The 20,121-nt window shown below is 36.6% G+C and overlaps 1 protein-coding gene across 1 annotated transcript; it reads right to left on the bottom strand.

The window, feature by feature from the left end:
* Window positions 1-66: 66 nt before the first annotated feature.
* On the bottom strand, window positions 67-6,492 carry LOC117408968 (uncharacterized). Its single transcript, XM_059031971.1, has 9 exons — window positions 6,330-6,492; window positions 4,645-4,860; window positions 4,300-4,456; window positions 3,903-4,126; window positions 3,565-3,666; window positions 2,520-3,075; window positions 1,893-1,980; window positions 937-1,151; window positions 67-726 (listed from the first exon to the last, which is right to left on the bottom strand). The coding sequence occupies exons 1-6, from the start codon at window positions 6,386-6,388 to the stop codon at window positions 2,754-2,756; spliced, it is 1,080 nt and encodes a 359-aa protein (XP_058887954.1). The 5' UTR covers window positions 6,389-6,492; the 3' UTR covers window positions 67-726; window positions 937-1,151; window positions 1,893-1,980; window positions 2,520-2,753.
* Window positions 6,493-20,121: the final 13,629 nt, after the last annotated feature.

The following is a 20,121-nucleotide window of genomic DNA, read 5'->3' as shown; positions in this document are numbered from 1 at the left end:
AAAACCATTATTAAACATTCAATTTTGTGTTATGACTAATAATAAAAAGTAGTGCTGAGCCAAATATATTTAATACAAATAATATTTAATATAAATAAATTTGCATTTGCCATGGAAATAATAAATGATCAAATCAGTTGCCCATTTAGTGTTTGTTGTTTGAAACTGATGAATTGGTTAAAGCAGTGTTTCACAATTCTTTTCTATACCTGTAACTTCAAATTAACTTTAAGAGCTCCAAAGAAAAGAAAAAGCTCAGATTAGGTAAACTATTAGTTAAATGAAGGGTGCAATTAAATCATTGAGTTGGGGAAAAAAAAACAGAACACACAGATCTCCCCAGGACCAGGAAAAACAAGAAATCCAGTATACTGTATTTTTTTTCTCATTTTTTTTTTATTTTTCCTTTCTTTGGTTTTATCTGGAGCATCCCTACCATCCAGCACACCAGAAGATCAATAGTTGACTATGCAAAGCCAAAGCCCTGACAATTTAGAACAGCATATCTCATGGCTTCAGTGAATTCTTCATAAACTACATGTACAGTTGGCAAAAACAGCGTGCAGTTGCATGTATTTGCCTTTGGAAATCTTGATTTCTCTCCATTGTCCTCAGCATCATGTAAAAAATCTACAGTGGGTTCTGGTCTGAATCCCAGTGGTGGTACGGTCTTGCAGCCAGTAATAAAGAATAGTAATGACTTCAATGTGACATCTGATGGCTCATCTGAAATTAATCAAATAAATAAATAAATAAATAAATAAAGCAAGCTTGTTACTTACTGTGTTTGCGTGGCCAACATCAACATAATCAAAATACTTCCAAAGACAGTGTGCCCAGCTGAGTGAAAGATGAATCCCCTAAACAAGTTAGAAAAGTAACCTAACTACAAAGAAGTATGTATTTTTTTCTAGTGAACAACAGTAGTACAGTCACCTTGTAGTTCTTGTATAAAGTCTTTCCAGTGAGACAATACAAGATTTTCTGTTCCCCTTTTATTGGAGCCCAATGGGTGTAGAACAGGGCGGAAGATATCATCAAATGTCTTGGCTGTGAGGGTGTCTTCTGTGTAGCACATGACATGCTTGAATGCATTGGGATACTTGGTCATAGCATCCAGTACACCTAGAGTTTTCAGCCCTTCCTTTAATCTGAAAAAGAATGGACATTTTAAGAATTAAAAACATAGGGCCTGATTCAGCTTACCATGCTCTATCTGCTTTTTAACACATGGACTATATACCGGGGACAAATGCCATTGAAATGTATGCAAATGACACCACAAGGGAGGTATTTAATATTCAGAAGGGTGCTTCCTTCCACAGTTGCCTTACTGTGTGTTAAAAATGACAATTACTAAAACAATCATTTCGTACAAAATCACAAGATAAAAAGAGCAGACCACTGGAGTGAAGTCTGTGTGAAATATGGATATCGTACAGTGCCAGAGAACAAAGAGCCCAACCATAAACCGAGCCTGAACAAGCACATTGTTTTTAATGACCCCACTACAGCCCTCTTAAAAATGAAAAATAAACATCAAAATGAATTAAACATTAATTAAAAACCAATTACCTTTCATTTATAATGCAAAGCAAAGTTAACCAACAAACATAAAATCTACATTGCAGCTTTGCATTGTTTAATAAGAATTAAAAGCAGGGCCAAACGCAGGGCATGGCCGAGCAGAGCGGGGCAGAGCAGGGCAGAACGGCAGAACAGAGCCACGTAGGGGGCCAAGTGCACATGGCCGGGGATGGCCGAGCAGGACAGGGCAGGGCCGAGCAGAATGAGTGTACCTCTCAAATGCTGCCCGTGTTCTTCCAAAAATGTACCAATGTGCAGTTTCTTCAGCAATCTTGCGATAATCATCAGCATTACGGATAACTTACTTTGTGTATTCCAGCCAGCTGTATCAGAGTTTGGATTGGTTCAAAATAAGTTTGCTGTGTTTGAATGTTCTTCCTGGTAAGTTAGAAGCTGTAAAAAATAAAAATGCAATTTGTCTTTATAAATCTTTCATATTACATTTTGCAAAGAAAAGACTACTTATATTCATTTCCAGGCAATCTGTTATGGAGTGAGATTACTGTCAAATATGTTGTACTATTTACAAGAATAAAAAAAAAATATGACTATGAATCAAAAAAGCTACGAGTTGGATGGAGTGTGATATCACTGTCAAAAATACATCACAGAAGCCACAGATTGTTAATGGTGGGAACAATTGATTAGGACTTCTGAGCGTATAATCTTCATCCAAAATGTAGTTTTTTGTTTTTTTTTTACTCGCACTCCTGTTTTTTTTTTTTGTGGTCGTATTTACGATTCATGGTCGTATTTTTTTATTCATAATGGTAAATACAAGTACATACTATTTTACAGTAATCTCACTCCATACCTGTGCAACATAATGTGAATAATTGTTCTAATCAATAGATACATTGATGAATAAGATTAGAAAAAGCTGTAAATATGATGGTAGATTACTTTTGCAAACACAATTGGCAAATATTTACCTTCTCCAGATAGTTCCTTATGTCCATATCAGGGATATCTTGCACTGCCACAAATGTGGACTCGGGTGTACTTGAAAGCGCCTCAAAAAGTACTGGTGATAAGAACTGTGGGCCAGGTCCTCCATGAACCAGTGATGTTGCAATAGTCATACCCGCATAAAAATAGTCATCCGAGACTATCACTGAAATAAAGAATGTTAGACCTAGACAGACTGAAAACGTAATGATAAAGAATTAAAAAAGCATGGATTCATTACATCCACTAATGTAGTTTAGGAACTTGGCATGGTCTGGTCCCACAAAGAGGCTTCCTTGGTGCAAGGACTCCATTAGCATGGTTAAAAAAACTCTCCTTGGTCCTCCGAGGTCGACGGCTCCTTCGCTCACTCCTATATCGTCCATAAATTTCACCGAAAGCCTTTTGCAAGGTAAGAAAGTTTTTTTTTTAAAGCCTCGTTTCGCTCCTTCCCATAGGTGATTCCGGCTGATATTAAACAGGGAAACATTTTCTGTATCAATCTGGGAGGCCAGCTCACAGAGAATATCCCCAATATCTCTGGTGAAATAATAAGAAATATTAAAAGAAAATAATTATTTATTTTTTAGCAGATATTATTGTATCAAATATCTTGTCAGAAACACTTGACTGTGATACTATAAATGTAAAAATCAAAGAAATATCTGACAAATAAAACTACATTAACTCATAAGAATATATACCTATACATCAAACTAAATGCCTATAAAAGGAAAGATAATAAAAAGTTGTCTTTAATTTTAAATGGTTTACAGATAAAAGCTACAATGGTCCCCCTTTTAACAGTTATAATTGTAATGTATTACAAGTAGGGCCTTACGTTTTTTTGCAACCTGCACCTCAAGATGCCGATACAGTGTCCTCATGAAACTACCAATTAAGCAATTATTAACACTCACCCCATTGCGTTACTTTAATCAACTGAAACACGGTTTAAAAAAACAAGTAGTGAAAAACATAGGGCCCTAATTATAAGGAAGGAAGTATGAAACACAAATGCAACTTTACCGTTCATGGTGGGATGTTTCAATACCAGTGGAAAGGGGTATTGGATCTTCAAAGCTTTCGCTGAGCTCTTCATCAACAAATAAAGCAGCATACTGCCATTCACTAGAAAATAGATTTGATAGGAGTCCAGGTATTGTGGCACCGATTTCACAGCATGACCTGCAAATCTGTTGCTATTCAAGAAAGACTATGACCTGTTGTGATATACTAATAGCTAAATTCTTAATATTTGTAAAAATAAAAAAACTAGCACTTTTTTTTTATCGTACAACTGGGACATAATACACAATCTGGATCAAATAAAGTGTAAGCACATTACTGTAGGTGTGATTTCTTACCTTGGACAATCAAGAACCCTGGAAACTGTGGCATTTTCTTCTTCTGTTATGATAAGAGGCCCATCTGAACCTGCTGTCGAATACGGAGCATCTATGAGTTCTGAAGGAGCATCCTCAATGACCTGAAGAACTGTTACATTCAGGCTGTTCATTGGTGGACTGAAATCAGTCAAATCTATTTCAATATCATCATCATCATTATTTGACAGAGTACCTCTGTTCTTCTGCAAAAAAAAAAACTCCTGTAGTGAATTAAGTTTAGAAAACTAAAGTGCCTGAATTAGTTGCTTTTAAAAATAAATACAGTAAGACTGTGAATGAATGACTATAATCTTTAACAATCGCCATTTCTATATACTGTACATTCGAACAAATAGAAACAGTCATTGACTGTTACCTTTGCATTTGCAGGAACGACCAGCAGTTGTAAAGATGGACGAAGGTACACAGTTTTTTGCTTGAAAATTTTATTTAGTAACAGTCCATTCATCTTTTGGTCTCGCTCCAGACTTGGCTTTATTAATTTGTTGTGGAGTGTCACCATTATTTCAAATCTACAAGAATAGAGAATGCAAGCTAAAATATATCATTGTCTTAGGAAACCGAATACATCATACCCTAAAGCACACTTCTTCAAAATGCAACATTATAATATATATTTAAATCTTAACTACCAATTATCATTATATTAACACAAATGATAAAGTGCTTATGTTTACAAAGACTGCCTTCCTTTACTCACTGAATGTTTTCTGTCAGGTTTCTTTCAAAGACTGTGTGCAAGTGGTTTTGCACCTCATATGGCTCCCACTCCTTCATAAATCTCACACCTAAAACCAGATGCCCTTGCTCTGCCAGGTATAAGCGTATTTTGCCTTTCGGGACGTCTGTGTCATTGGGACCCGTTAGTAGACAAACATCTTTGTGGAAAGGGCCACAAACATTTCTGGGTCTCTTTCTGTGCAAAATATATATATATTTAAAAATGTTATGACCACTGCATTCATTATATTACTCAGGACTAACTAGCCTTAAAATAGGATTATCTACTCAAAATAGTATATTGTTTAGTATAAGTCATGATATACCTATAAAGAAAGAGCAGCAGTGTGGAGTAGTGGTTAGGGCTCTGGGCTCTGGACTCTTGACCGGAGGGTCGTGGGTTCAATCCCCGGTGGGGACACTGCTGCTGTACCCTTGAGCAAGGTACTTTACCTAGATTGCTCCACTAAAAACCCAACTGTATAAATGGGTAATTGTATATAAAAATGATGTGATATCTTGTAACAATTGTAAGTCGCCCTGGATAAGGACTTCAGCTAAGAAATTAATAATTAATTAAAATATATACAGTAAAAGCAAAACATCAACCCAGTAAATTTAACATATATCACTTAATGGCAACTCGTTTATTTCTCATCTGTTCCTAAAGCAAACGGACATGCAGTTGTACAAACTACAATGATATGACAATGCCCATAAATTACTTCCATGAGCAGATTTTTAATTTTTTTTGCATTGCAGGAAATGAAGATCTGGTTACATTTGCCTCATATTCACTTAATATTAATATAGCCTATATTACCCCCCCCCCCCCAGGCCCATAAACCATACATTTAGTTCCACATTTCAATATGTATACATATACATTATAATAGTCATATTTACTATATTATACAACCAAAAGATAAATATTGTATAATTCACTGCAGTAGTACTGGGTAATTGTATGTAAAAATAATATAATAATTATAAGTCGCCCTGGACAAGGGTGTCTGCAAAGAAATAGAAGAAGAAGAAGAAGAAGAAGAAGAAGAAGAAGAATGCAATATTTTGAACATAATGTAACTAATACCCAAAATATTTGCTTTCATGGAGGGCTTTTTTTGGGGGGGGGTTGCAGTTAGCAGTTGAATTAAATTGAACAGTAGGCCTCATTATTAGAAATTAACTTACTAAAAGCTTTACAATTGTTGGTGCCATTGTAATCCTACCTTCCGTTTGTAATATGTAAATACTGCTACTAAAATACAAATACAGCTCGGAAATAATAAATACAAATAAAAGAAAGAATAATAGGCCTACATTTGTTATTATTATTTAGTATAGAAGATGCCCTTACCCAGGGCGACTACAAAGCAAAGATAATGGGTATTAATTACTTTATTACTACTGTGTCCAAAACATTGCATTTGTACATTATTCTGTGTAATACGGGATGTTAAATCGGTTCTTTTACATCGTTTATTTATTTATTTATTTTATTTTATTTATCTTTTTGCATATACTAATGAGTAGACTTTCACTAGAGTAGAAGTATTAATCATGAGTTGGAGGTACGTATTTCTGAATCAAATTAAAATAGTCCTTAGCAGCATAACTTAAGAAATGAATTGCATATATGTTTTCAGAAATAATAATAATTACCTGGCCCTTCTATTTAAAATCCCTGGAACTGCTCCAGATGTGATAAAGTTTCTTTGCATATTGAATGCAGGGGAATTATTTTGAGCGGGACGATCAGCGACCACATTCCGCCCTTGAAACAATTGACGAACTTCTTCATCAATAGTTGATGTCTCCTGTCTTGTAGTAGGCCCATTGCATGGGCCTGAAGGAGTTCTTCCCATACAAGACTTAATCTAACCAGTGTTTGTCTGCGTCTTCTCCATCCATCCATTTTTGTCACAACTACATTGTAAGTAGGCCTATGATTTTATATACCCTTATAACAAATTAGCAAATACACACAAATTATGTATTTATTATATTAACAGCGTTTGTGTAAGTTTCCACATTTTCTGCATAATTAATTTTAATATTTCAACAAAGTACCTGTTTGAAACCAACACATCATTAGTTGTTTTTAATATATTTGTGATTATTGAACGCATACTACTTTTGTTTAGCGCATTAACAGTTACGCAGTTGCCTAAGACCAATATATATGGGTGTGTGAAAGGACATCAGTAGCCTAAGAAGCATAAGAAAAGCAGTAATGGGAATTGGTGAGTGCTGTCGGTTTTGTACACATGATACTTCTACCATTTCTAGAAACACTAATTCTAAACAATAAATATTTTCTTCTTCTTGGCATCATGACTCGTTTTAACTGCAAGCGTTTTGCATTCTAGACAGATGGGGGGTAACCTCATCATCTCTGCCTAGCGCATAAAGCCTCGTGTAAACCCCTATGCATTATTTGAACGATATCCTTTATCGCGCAGCATATCTTTTCAGCGCGTTTGGTGATATTTAAATAAACCCTCCCATAAAATTTTATTATTAATGAGGTCGTTTGCATTTGGACGACTACATTCTCTCTAAAATAAACTCTCATGTAAACGTGGAAACAGATCTATTGTCACGCTTTTCCGTTTTTGCTTGTAAACTGCCCCAATGTTACATGAGAAAAAAGTTCGCGAATTCGAAAGGATTGTATAATGGTTATTAACCAATGATATTGATTGAAGTAAGAATAACATGTTTAAAGCGTTGCGAGTTCACAAAATTAATAATCACAGTGTATCTTCTTCCAATTATTTAACATTAAGAAACAAAAACGACACAAATACAATGTCTTTTGTGTGTGATTATGTCACCTACTAGCCCTACTGCTGCCTACCCCAGTGCACGCTACAATATATATTGTAACCCGGCCGGCACTCACGGTCGTTCGTTTGCCCCTTTCAAAGCAGACCCAGGACACAGGAAATGGAGTTTTAAGCGCTTACGCGCTATTTTTAATACACAATCTAAACAAAACAAACACTTAGTTCTAATACACACTACTAAACACTTATGCAGGTCCCTGACTATCTCGCAGGACGGCTAAACCGTTTACCTGGCATAAAACAAAATGCAGTTTCCTTTTTGACAGCTCGGAAACAGCGCACGCCTTCTGTCTCTTTCTACTCAGCAGTCCAGAGCAGTTTAGCTGCCTCTCTTAAATACCCTGCACCTGGTTTTAATTTACAATCGTAACCAGGTGCGGGTGATAATTAAATAATAAAACAATTAACCAAAATGTGCATACGCACATGTTTTCTGCAGGGAGGATACTAACCCCCTCCCTGCTGTGTTACAATATATAAAGATGTGTAAATAAAATATGTCAGCATTGTCTATTAGGAAATATCTGTTTTGCACTGTATTTGTAATTTTCTAAATACACATCATAATGGTAACGGGTCCCAAGCACATTATTATAAACTTTAACACCGGTATGAATTGCTGAAAGATACCTATTTGGAAAATAACATAACTGCCAATAAAGAAAATGAAAAGGAAACTGTGAAATCATAACATAACAGCGACAACTGGAGTGGTCCGGACCACTGTGACTGAGTGGTTCGAGTGGTCCTGACCATGAAAACAATACAGCGACAGTGGTCCGGACCACTCAGCGCAATGAAAAGCAATGTAGTCCCCTGTACTGATTATTATAAACCTTAACACTGGCATGTATTACTGTAACATACCTATTTGTAAAATAACATAACTGGCAATTCACTGGTCGCTTACAAGGACTTGATTAGTGCAGAATAAGGGGGATTTAATTTGAGGAACGGGGGTGCTTGTGTAACACAGAATTAGAGACATAAAGCTGGATAGCCTGAGATGAGAAGAGCTGGACAAGACAACGACATATAACACTCTGAACTCTCACATCTCACCAGGTCAGGCAGCATCCTCAGGCAGCGTGGCTGGCAACTGGGCAGCGTGGAGAGTTAAGATAAAGAGTCTCGGGTCTGTGTTGGAGAGATGAAAATAGAGACCCCCCCCCGTGGCGGGGCCCGGCTCGGCAGGTGGGGACTCGGCCAGCCAGAAGGGCCATAAGGGTGTGCGGACCTGAAAAGAAACTAGGTAGATGGGGTAGCAAGGTTGTGGCCTTGGTGAGGCTAGCGCATGAGCTGCGACAGGATAGTTGTGGCCGGGGGTCCCCTCTAGCCGGCGAGGAACAGCCGGGGACGGCAGTGACATGGGCAGGAGGCCGACCCGGTCAGTCGGGGGAGTGAAAATCACTTCCCCCCCAGAGAGATCCCCGTGCGGACGGAGCGGGATTAGAAATAAGAGGAAGTGGAAGTAGAAGTGGAAGTGGAGGAGGATGAGGAGGATAAAAACAAACACAGACAAAGGGAGGAAGCAGTGCTGGATGTATAAATAGAAAAGAGGAGAGATTGACATGCAAGCTACCTAACGGGATTGCCCAAACCAAACAGAGCTGCGCAAGCTATTGGCAGAGAGACTGGAACTTGATTGAAACTGAACTGCCCCCCCACCCCACCCCACCTGGAAGTAATTTGCATGGCTAATCCAGACCCCACTGAGAGCTGCCAGGGAGCTAGAGAAGCCAAATACAAACATACACATACAAATTGGAAGCTCAGCGAGGGATCTCCCTCTACAGCGTCCACCGAATTACACCTAATGGTTAACACTAAAGAAAAAGAAAAGAAAACTTTGAAATCATAACATAACAGCGACAGCTGGAGTGGTCCGGACCACTGTGACTGAGTGGTCCGAGTGGTCCGGACCACTGTGACGTCACAGCGCTGAGTGGTCCGGACCACAGGCCACAGAATGCTACAACCCCTTCTGACCGGAGGGTCGTGGGTTCAATCCCCAGTGGGGGACACTGCTGCTGTACCCTTGAGCAAGGTACTTTACCTAGATTGCTCCAGTAAAAACCCAACTGTATAAATGGGTAATTGTATGTCAAATAATGTGTAAAAAAATAATGTGATTGTATGCAAAAAAAATGTGATATCTTGTAACAATTGTAATTCGCCCTGGATAAGGGTGTCTGCTAGAAATAAATTGAAGCATGGAGGATTCAAGAAAAAAAAAAACTCCTTTGTTAAGCTGTGTTTTAAGACAACTAGCTTCACAATCCCTCACTTTAAATGTGCTCACATTGAACTGAAACGAATAATTTTACAGCAATTCAGTGCTGAGAGTTCGCCAGCCCTGTTGGCCTGTCTCTCTGCTGTGCCCCAGCTCAGGGGAGATGCTTGAGCTCTGCTTCTACTGCTCTTCTCCAAGTCGTCTTTGGGCTCCCTCTCTTTCTGTGGCCTCTGTATTTACGTCCGACTTAAAACTAGGAATAAACCAGAATTATAATGTATGCCTGTTGCACCATCAGGCCGTACGTGTCTTTGAGTTACACCCGGTCTTAAATCCCACGCCTTACTGTAACACCTGCTACGCCACAGAGGGAATTGCACCCTCAGAATTAAAGGGCAAATCAGGGAAGGGAGCAACCAGGACACAGTTGTTGTCAATTAAAATAATGTTTTATTGCACAGAATTAAGAATTAGCATCAGATCATTGCAATAGCGCCGTAGGTGCTTTGTACAAAAAACACACACACACAACACCAAACACGGGTTTTGTTTAAAATCACAATAAAGATCTGAAGCATAAAAACAACCAGTTTAAAAACAAACACAAAACACAAACCGCCGGTGAGTGCAGAAGAGGGGACATCGATAAACATTATTCCCAACTACATAATCATCATCGTCAGTACTAGGTTTACCATTTATTTTCGTTTTCTTTCAGTCTCAGGTCTGACGGAATGGGACGGTGGATGGCCATTCTAGCAAACAAATAAACACATTTACAGTCAGGTGCGTATTAGTTTCCATTGCCAGGTAATTAATTAATTAGCTGAGTGGGTGCTATATATGTTATGGCAAATCTGCTGATGCAAATGAATGCTAATTCTATGTATACCTCCTAGTGGTTGATTGTTGAATCTACACAAGTGAATGCAAGTGTATGTGTACTTTACAAGAACGTAACAGATAAAAAGATATCTGAAGTTTATCGGAACTCCTGCCCCTGTGTGTTTAATTAACAACACATCTTAGTTGTAGTACAAAACACAACAGTGGGGAAGGAACAGTAAAGTGCTACAAAATCAATCAAAGTGCCCTATCAAAGAAAACGTGTACAAATCAAAATATACAAATAAAAAATAAAATAAAAAGTGCAAAATAAAAATGTGAAACAACGGGTCATTTCGACCCCGTTACATTACGAACGGTAGACGTAAAAAATGTGTCTTAGGTGTATCTCCATGGACGTGTCAGTTTAGAGCTAAATTTCTCCGCCATAAAGACAAAAGGGCCAGCCCCTGCATCCTTAGGGACTTGTTACACGAGTCAATGCGCTGGCAACATAAATTGTAGCAACGTGTTGCCTGTGACGTCACCACGGGGGATTTGACCTGTACACGATACAACTAACAGGCAACTCGCATTCGATACAAATTGCCTTTAATCCAAGCAATATCCAATCATATTTAAGAACTACGTCACGTGGTTCTGATTTTCAGGTCATATACTTACAAATACAAAGCACCAGTACAACTATTTAGTATTACTGTCATCTTTACAACTAATAATTATAATAATAAAGTAGTAACGTTTACAGAATACAAGCAAATAAGCCAAATATGTAAAACTCAATTTAACGTACAGTACTACGCGTAGATAAAAATGAACGATAATTCTTAATTTCTTTAAATGCTGTAAAATACCTACTGTTATATGCTGTTTCCATGCCATTAACACCTAGAATCCCACTGAGTTCAGAGAGTTTTGCCTCTCGTTTTCCTCTTTTAAAATATTGTTCATCCCCCCAGAGGAATTTGTGCTCTAAACAGTTCAATTAGAATAACTAAATCCACCTAAATTGCAAAAAGCAGCATTATATATATATATATATATATATATATATATATATATATATATATATATATATATATATATATATAAAGTCATAATAAAAAAACGGCCTTTTATGGTTATATTATCAGTGCTGCGGAGTAACGGTTTACAAAAAGGTAACAAAATAACATAATATGGACATTTTTATTCCCCTGTTATTATTATTATTATTATTATTATTATTATTATTATTATTATTATTATTGCTGTCTTTTATACAAAGGTATTTTAAATATTATGAAGGGGAGACCTGAACAAGGTGCAGTTTGGGCGTAGTTAACGATAGCTGGACAAAGATTTTAATTAGTTTTAAAAACTTGTTAAAAGTAACTCTCCCAGCATTGGTTGTTATCAAAACAGTCCACTACCAAAATAACGATGTGTTGACCACCCTTCATAAAACTCTACGAGTATTTCTTTCTCATGAGTCCAGGTAATTGCGGCTTTTGGTTCCATTTCAACTGTTGTTTTCATTGTAGCAGACAATCACGTGACACACATCAGTGCTCTGATTGGATATTGCCTGGAACCTGTTGCTTGGAGTAGGATCGCTGTCCACTCAAGCAATCGCGTTGCCACGCAGTTGCCAGAACGTTGACAATAAATTGTCAGGGCTGTACACGGGGTAATCCTCACGGGATTTGGTCGCAGGCGATAAAAGTTGCTAGTAAATTGACTCGTGTAACAAGGGCTTTATTAGACAGCGCAGCTATACACGTTAAAATGTAACCAAAAACCATTGTTGAAGTTTGAATACCGGCACATCGCTAGTTCACCACTGTTCTGTTTATCTTAAAAATGTTCCCCCTATTTGGTTTATGCATCGTGTAAGCGTACAGGTCTGTTAACCAGTTCTGTTAACCAATTTGACACTTATTTTCTTTATACAGATAAGCCGCTATTCTGCGCACTTTTTAACAGGCTATCCGGAATAGTTTTTGTTTAGTTTAATGTAAATACATAACTGTCCTATGTATGAAAAACTTCAAAACGGGAGTGACATACTGTGAAACGAGAAGTGTTCTTTGTCATTATTGAGAGGGGCTATCTATACGATAAATTACTGTTTGTTTTATTTATTTAACACAAACACCAACACAGCCAATTCTTGTTTTAATTAACTTATAAATTGTTTACCGTTCCCCTCTCTGAAACCGTTCTCATTCTACCTAAAGGAATTACAGCAAACTCTTGTACAGCATCTTAAAATAAAACACACTAGTCACTTACCACCTATAACCTATCACCACAGGCCAGTGTAATCCCAGCCCCTCGCCCATGAGGGGGGCCTGTCGCTTGTACAATTGTCTCTCAGTTTGCCATGCTCACACAAGAATAGACACAGCCTAAGTTTGTCACATTTTATTTTAAAACTGTTTTTTGTTTTAAGTAAATACGTTGTAACAAAGTTGGAAATTGTCTAAAATATGACCGCTGATTGTCAATGTTTGGAGCATATTATTATTTTATTTTATTTTATTTTAACGTTTTTAAGCTTTAGACTAAATAAACTTAAATAGACATTCATGATCTGTGTATTTCAGCATAAACACCAGGTTTCAAAGTGTTTAAATACGTGCCTAAAGACTGTTTTGTTCAGTTGATAATCCTTCAGTCTGTACTTTTGAAAACTTTTGTGTTCATTTACTTCTGCATAAGCTTACAGGCCGCTCCAGCATTGCCAAGAGAGACCCAGACTGATCTTTCTGCATGGCTGGGTCAACATATGCCTTATTTTATTTGTAGAAATTAAAAAATACAACAACAACTCTATACTTTAGTTTTATTTACCGTTTTAGGGTAAAAATTTGTTTTCTTAAGATCAAAATTGACTTGAAACTAAAATCTTTAAAACTGTTGCTTTAAAACTACACACAAGGCCCTTAACCGAGGTACAACTTCTGTAAAAACTACAAACACGTAACAGGAAGGGGTAGTGGCACTTCCACAACGCCCTCAGCACATTGGGGGAACCGCCAGCCACACTCGCAATTCTCTCTGTTTGTTCAGATACAGACAACCACTGACACTGAAAAGGTTTGTAGCGTCTTATTTTAAAACTGTTTTTTTTTCAGTTGAAGTAAATACATTGTAACTTGATTTAGTCTTTTCAAATAACGAAGACAGAATAACTAAAACAGAGGTCAGAGAGCCATTGGCAAACTCAGACCACATCATGGTCTCATTTGAAGTGTTTTTTAAAACCCCAAAAGTAATGACTAACGCTAAGGTTTACAATTTTAGAAAAGCAAACTATGAAGGTATGAAACAGAGACTAACAGAAGTAGATTGGAGTAAAATAGAGAAAACATCCACAGAAAAAGGATGGCTGTTTTTTAAAAATGTAGTACTAGAGGCGCAAAACAATTACATCCCAAAAGTAGACAAATTTAAATCTAAAACAAAATGGCCAAAATGGTTTAATAGATCGATTAAAAAAATATTCAGCGAAAAAAGGCACTTTACAGATCGTTTAAAAGGGACCAAAAACAAAGTACACAGAAAGAGTACTTGGAACTGCAAACACAAGTCAAAAAGGAAGTTAGAAAAGCCAAGAGAGAGATAGAAATCAATATTGATAAGGGGGCTAAAACCAATTCCAAAATGTTTTTCCAATATTATAACAGCAAGAGAACATTCAAAGAGGAGGTTAAATGTCTAAGAGACACAAATGGCAAAATCATAGATGAAGAAAAAAAAAAAGAGCAAATATAGTAAATGATTACTTTTCACAGGTTTTTACAAAGGAGGACACGGACAACATGCCCCACATGTCGACCTGCTCCTATCCAGTTTTAAATAACTTTAGCATAACAGAGGCAGAAGTGTTAAAGGAACTAGGAGCTCTTAAAATAAACAAATCCCCTGGGCTGAATGAGATCCTCCCAATAGTACTCAAAGAAATGAAAGAAGTTATTTACAAACCGCTAACCAAGATCATGCAACAGTCTCTTGACACAGGGGTTGTACCGACAGACTGGAAAATAGCAAACGTAATACCGATCCACAAAAAGGGAGACAAAACCGAACCAGGTAACTAGATTTCCAGAAAGCTTTTGACAAAGTCCTGCTTAAAAGATTAATTCTCAAACTGAACGCAGTAGGGATTCAAGGAAATGCATGCACATGGATTAGGGAGTGGTTAACATGTAGAAAAAGGAAGTACTGATTAGAGAAGAAACCTCAAAATGGAGTGAGGTAACCAGTGGTGTAACACAGGGATCAGTATTAGGTCCTCTGCTATTCCTAATCTACATTAATGATTTAGCTTCTGCTATAGCAAGCAAACTTGTTAAATTTGCGGACAACACAAAAATAGGAGGAGTGGCAAACACTGTTGCAGCAGCAAAGGTCATTCAAAATGATCTAGACAGCATTCAGAACTGGGCAGACACATGGCAAATGAAATTTAATAGAGAAAAGTGTAAAGTATTGCATGCAGGCAATAAAAATGTGTATTATAAATATCATATGGGAGATAGTGAAATTGAAGAAGGGAACTATGAAAAAGACCTAGGAGTTTATGTTGACTGAGAAATGTCTTCATCTAGACAATGTGGGGAAACTATAAAAAAGGCTAACAAGATGCTCGGATATATTGTGAGAAGTGTTGAATTTAAATCAAGGGAAGTAATCTTAAAACTTTACAATGCATTAGTAAGACCTCACCTAGAATATTGTGTTCAGTTCTGGTCACCTCGTTACAAAAAGGATATTGCTGCTCTAGAAAGAGTGCAAAGACGTGCAACCAGAATTATCCCGGGTTTAAAAGGCATGTCGTATGCAGACAGGCTAAAAGAATTGAATCTATTCAGTCTTGAACAAAGAAGACTACGCGGCGATCTGATTCAAACATTCAAAATCCTAAAAGGTATAGACAATGTCAACCCGGGGGACTTCTTTGACTTGAAAAAAGAAAAAAGGACCAGGGGTCACAAATGGAGATTAAATAAAGGGGCATTCAGAACAGAAAATAGGAGGCACTTTTTTACACAGAGAATTGTGAGGGTCTGGAACCAACTCCCCAGTAATGTTGTTGAAGCTGACACCCTGGGATCCTTCAAGAAGCTGCTTGATGAGATTCTGGGATCAATAAGCTACTAACAACCAAACGAGCAAGATGGGCTAAATGGCCTCCTCTCGTTTGTAAACTTTCTTATGTTCTTATGTTCTATAGTAAGCTCCAAGGGGGGCTGGCTTACGTGGCAGCTCGCCCAGAGGGCTATCGGCAGCTTTGCTGTAAAGCTCAGCCAATCCTTACTGCCTGACGGCAATATCCCATACTTGATGGTTATTTTCGACTTGAAAGGGAAACGCAAACACAAAACGAGAAACACAAAAACAAAAAGCATGACGCAAACACAAAAAGAAAAACGCAAACACAAAACGAGAAACACAAAAACAAAAAGCATGACGCAAACACAAAAAGAAAAACGCAAACACAAAACGAGAAACACAAAAACAAAAAGCATGACGCAAACACAAAAAGAAAAACGCAAACACAAAACGAGAAACACAAAAACAAAAAGCATGACGCAAACACAAAAAGAAAAACGCAAACACAAAACGAGAAACACAAAAACAAAAAGCATGACGCAAACACAAAAAGAAAAACGCAAACACAAAACGAGAAACACAAAAACAAAAAGTATGACGCAAACACAAAAAGACCACTCATTAGCAAGAGGCAGAAGTTTGCAACCAAAAGCGCCTGACAGGCAGATAACAACAAAAGGGCACAACTTTTACTGATGTCACACATCTAAGCCCGCCCTGCCACTCCTACAGCTACGCCATGTCCTCTCTGTATTGGAGTTTGAAAGCCCGCCGGATAGTTTGAAGTTGGGTAGTTAGGAACGGTAAGTAACAGCGCTCTTAAATTGACAAAAAAAAGTTTTGTTTTATATGGCAAGCCAAATTATCATTTAGAGATATCTCTAAATGCATTTTAAGATATCTTGAAATATTTAGAGATATCTGTAAAACATTTCAAGATATCTCAAATTGAATTTCAGATATCTTTAATTGTGCAGTTTTTAAGATATCTAAAATTAATTTAAAGATATCTGTAAATCAATTTGAGATATCTAAAATTGAAATAAAGATATCTCAAATTGATTTACATATATCTTTAAATACTATGGAAACCATATGGATTGTGCTAGCATGGCACACCAAACTGTCATTTAGAGATATCTTAAAATGAGGGTTTTAAAGATATCTCTAAATCATTTAAAGATATCTCGAAATAACTTCCTGTTCATTTAAAGATATCTTTAAATCGTTTGAAGATATCTTCAAATAACTTCCTGTTCGTTTAAAGATATCTCTAAATCATTTGAAGATATCTTCAAATAACTTCCTGTTCATTTAAAGATATCTCTAAATCATTTGAAGATATCTTCAAATGATTTAGAGATATCTCTAAATGAACAGGAAGTTATTTCAAGATATCTCTAAATGATTTAGAGATATCTCTAAATAAACATATATAAATGAGATATCTAAAATGCATTTTTAGATATCTTTAAATCATTTTAAGATATCTCTAAATGTTTTTGAGATATCTTTAAATACTTTTCAGATATCTTTAAATCATTTAGAGATATCTCTAAATAATGTACTATTCATTTAAAGATATCTGCAAATCATTTGAAGATATCTTCAAATAACTTCCTGTTCATTTCGAGATATCTCTAAATCATTTAGAGATATCTTGAAATAACTTCCTGTTCATTTGAAGATATCTTCAAATGAACAGGAAGCCATTTCAAGATATCTCAAAATGACTTCCTGTGAAAATGCTCTATGTTTTCAATGGACTTCATGTCCATTTAAAGATATCTTCAAATGAACAGGAAGTTATTTATAGATATCTTCAAATGATTTGCAGATATCTTTAAATGAACAGGACGTTATTTAAAGATATCTTCAAATGATTTAGAGATATCTTTAAATGAAAAGGACGTTATTTGAAGATATCTTCAAATGATTTAGAGATATCTTTAAATAATATGTGGATTTGGCTAGCGTGGTGCGCCAAACTGTCAGTTAGAGATATCTCTAAACCATTTCAAGATATCTCGAAATAACTTCATGTTTAAAAGTAAACCAGGAGAAATATTTTATTAACTCAGTTAAGGAGTACGGTGGGGGCAAATGCGCTATGGATCATCCTGAAGCTGTACTAACAACTCTTGGAGCAATTAAAAATACACTCAGCACACTTGAAAGACATTTTCAAGACGGTTCTATTGAAATTGATAACAGTTATAGACTGTTTCAAAATGCAAAAACAAACTTTGATAGAATCAGTATGGAAATTCCAGAAAACGTTAGAGTGGAAATATCAAACTGTTTTCATGAATTAATGCCGGTGTTCGAAAACGAAGGAATTTCTGACACCCAGTCAAGCATAAATACCGGTGGTGATTTCGTGGTTCAGCGGAGGAGAGAAGGTAAGTTAATGTCTCTATTCTCTTTGGGAACTACAGTCATTTTAATACACACGTGGATTGGTTATTGTCGCATTTAATTTTTAATTTTTTTTAATACAGGTCAGTTTGGTTTGCCAATGATTTCTGTTTCGAGACACCAGCTCCAGATTTACGTTTCTCGAGGATACACAGGAAAGAGGATTGCTGAACATTTAGGATGCTCAGTGTCATACATTTATAAGCGCTTAAAAGCAGAGGGTCTGTCACCAAGAGACAAACACAGCAACATCACAGACAGCGAACTCGATACTGAAGTAAAGTCACTTCATTCCCAGTATCCAAATGCAGGGGCCGAGGTTAGTTATTGTATTTACAGCTTTGAAATTGGTGTTTATTCTTTAATGCTTGAGGGTCTGTGCCCGCTTTCACTACGAACGTTTACGTTAAAAAAAAAAAAAAAAAAAAAAAAAAAAGATTTGAAATGTGGGTTTGTATCTGATTTGTTCAAAATATAATTATAATTTGGAACAGATACCTGTTTATGGATACCTGCGCATACAAACAATGCTAATATTATAATGTCCTGGATGTATTACAGCAGTTTATTCCAATAATATAATAGTAATATTTTTGAGTCATAACAACTGTGTCATAAAAGTAAGCATAATAAAACAAATTGATGTTTGCTTTCCTCTATAGATGATGAATGGATATCTTAGAGCTAAGGGGATATTTGTTCAGCGACAGAGAATACTCAAGTCTCTAAACAGCATCGATCCAGTAAGCAGTGCTGGACGATGGGCCCAGGTCATTAACAGAAGATCTTACCACGTCCCATCACCAAACAGCATGTGGCATATGGACGGTCATATGAAGCTGATAAGGTGAGTCTACTTTGTGTGTGTGTTAAATATATATTAGCGTGCACAGGGGTAGGGGTCAGGGTTCGTAGGTGACGCAATCAAAGACATAAGCCCGATATCAACTTGACATCAACTCGAGTTCTGGGAGAAATCAGTATACTCGAGTTGTCTGTCCATGGTAACGAGGTTAATATTTTATTTTACCCAATTATCTGATCTGAAATCACATATGTTAAAGATATTTGTTTGGCTGCTCATGTCTATTGACCACGAAAAATGTTTTTATATCACTTTATTACATTTTATTTTTTATGTATTTAATATACATGCATTAATTTTGAGTACATGTTTGTCCCAATTTGGCACAATGGCTTGTATGCATTTTTTTAAAGTCTGAAGCAAAACTATCCAATTTTCTCAAATTAAACTGCCATATTTGTTCCTGGAAGAAAAGTAATAGATTTGTATTTGTTTGTAATAGATTAGGCTCTCATACCCTCATTCTTCAGGTGATCGTACTGAAAGGTCAGAATCTTCATAATTAACTGGGTCATTGTTTTGAGAAGAGGTCATATAATTAAATTGTGACAAAGAACAGAACCTATATGTGCCAGTCCTGGTAGATAGGTGAATACTGCCTAATTAAAATAAACTTGAGAACTCTGCATTTCACCCCATATAGAGGCACAATATAATCTGAATATTTAACCTTTATTGGTGTTAAAATGCTCTGACTGCTATTGGTGAAAAAATATGTATTGTTCACAATACGCATATCTTATTACTGTAAAAATAACTTTTTTTAAATGTTTACTTTTGATTGTAGGTGGGGATTTGTTATCCATGGTGCCATAGATGGTTTTTCTCGCCTTGTTCCATATTTGCATTGTGCCACAGACAATAGCTCAAGCACAGTTCTACAGGCTTTCTCCAAAGCAGTGGCAGAATATGGGTTACCGTCTCGCATGAGGTCAGACCATGGTGGAGAAAACATACAGGTAGCCTTGCTTATGAACATCTTGAGAGGGCTCCAGCGTGGCAGCCACATAACTGGAGTATCTGTTCATAACCAGAGAATAGAAAGACTTTGGAAAGATGTGTTCCTACAAGTTGTAGAGCCCTTGTACAAGGAATTCTATGATTTAGAAGATCTTAGTATATTAGAGGCAGATAATGATGTTC

Source organism: Acipenser ruthenus, chromosome 10, assembly GCF_902713425.1.
Source record: "Acipenser ruthenus chromosome 10, fAciRut3.2 maternal haplotype, whole genome shotgun sequence".
Classification (NCBI taxonomy): domain Eukaryota; kingdom Metazoa; phylum Chordata; class Actinopteri; order Acipenseriformes; family Acipenseridae; genus Acipenser; species Acipenser ruthenus.
This window is presented reverse-complemented; position numbering and strand designations above follow the sequence as displayed.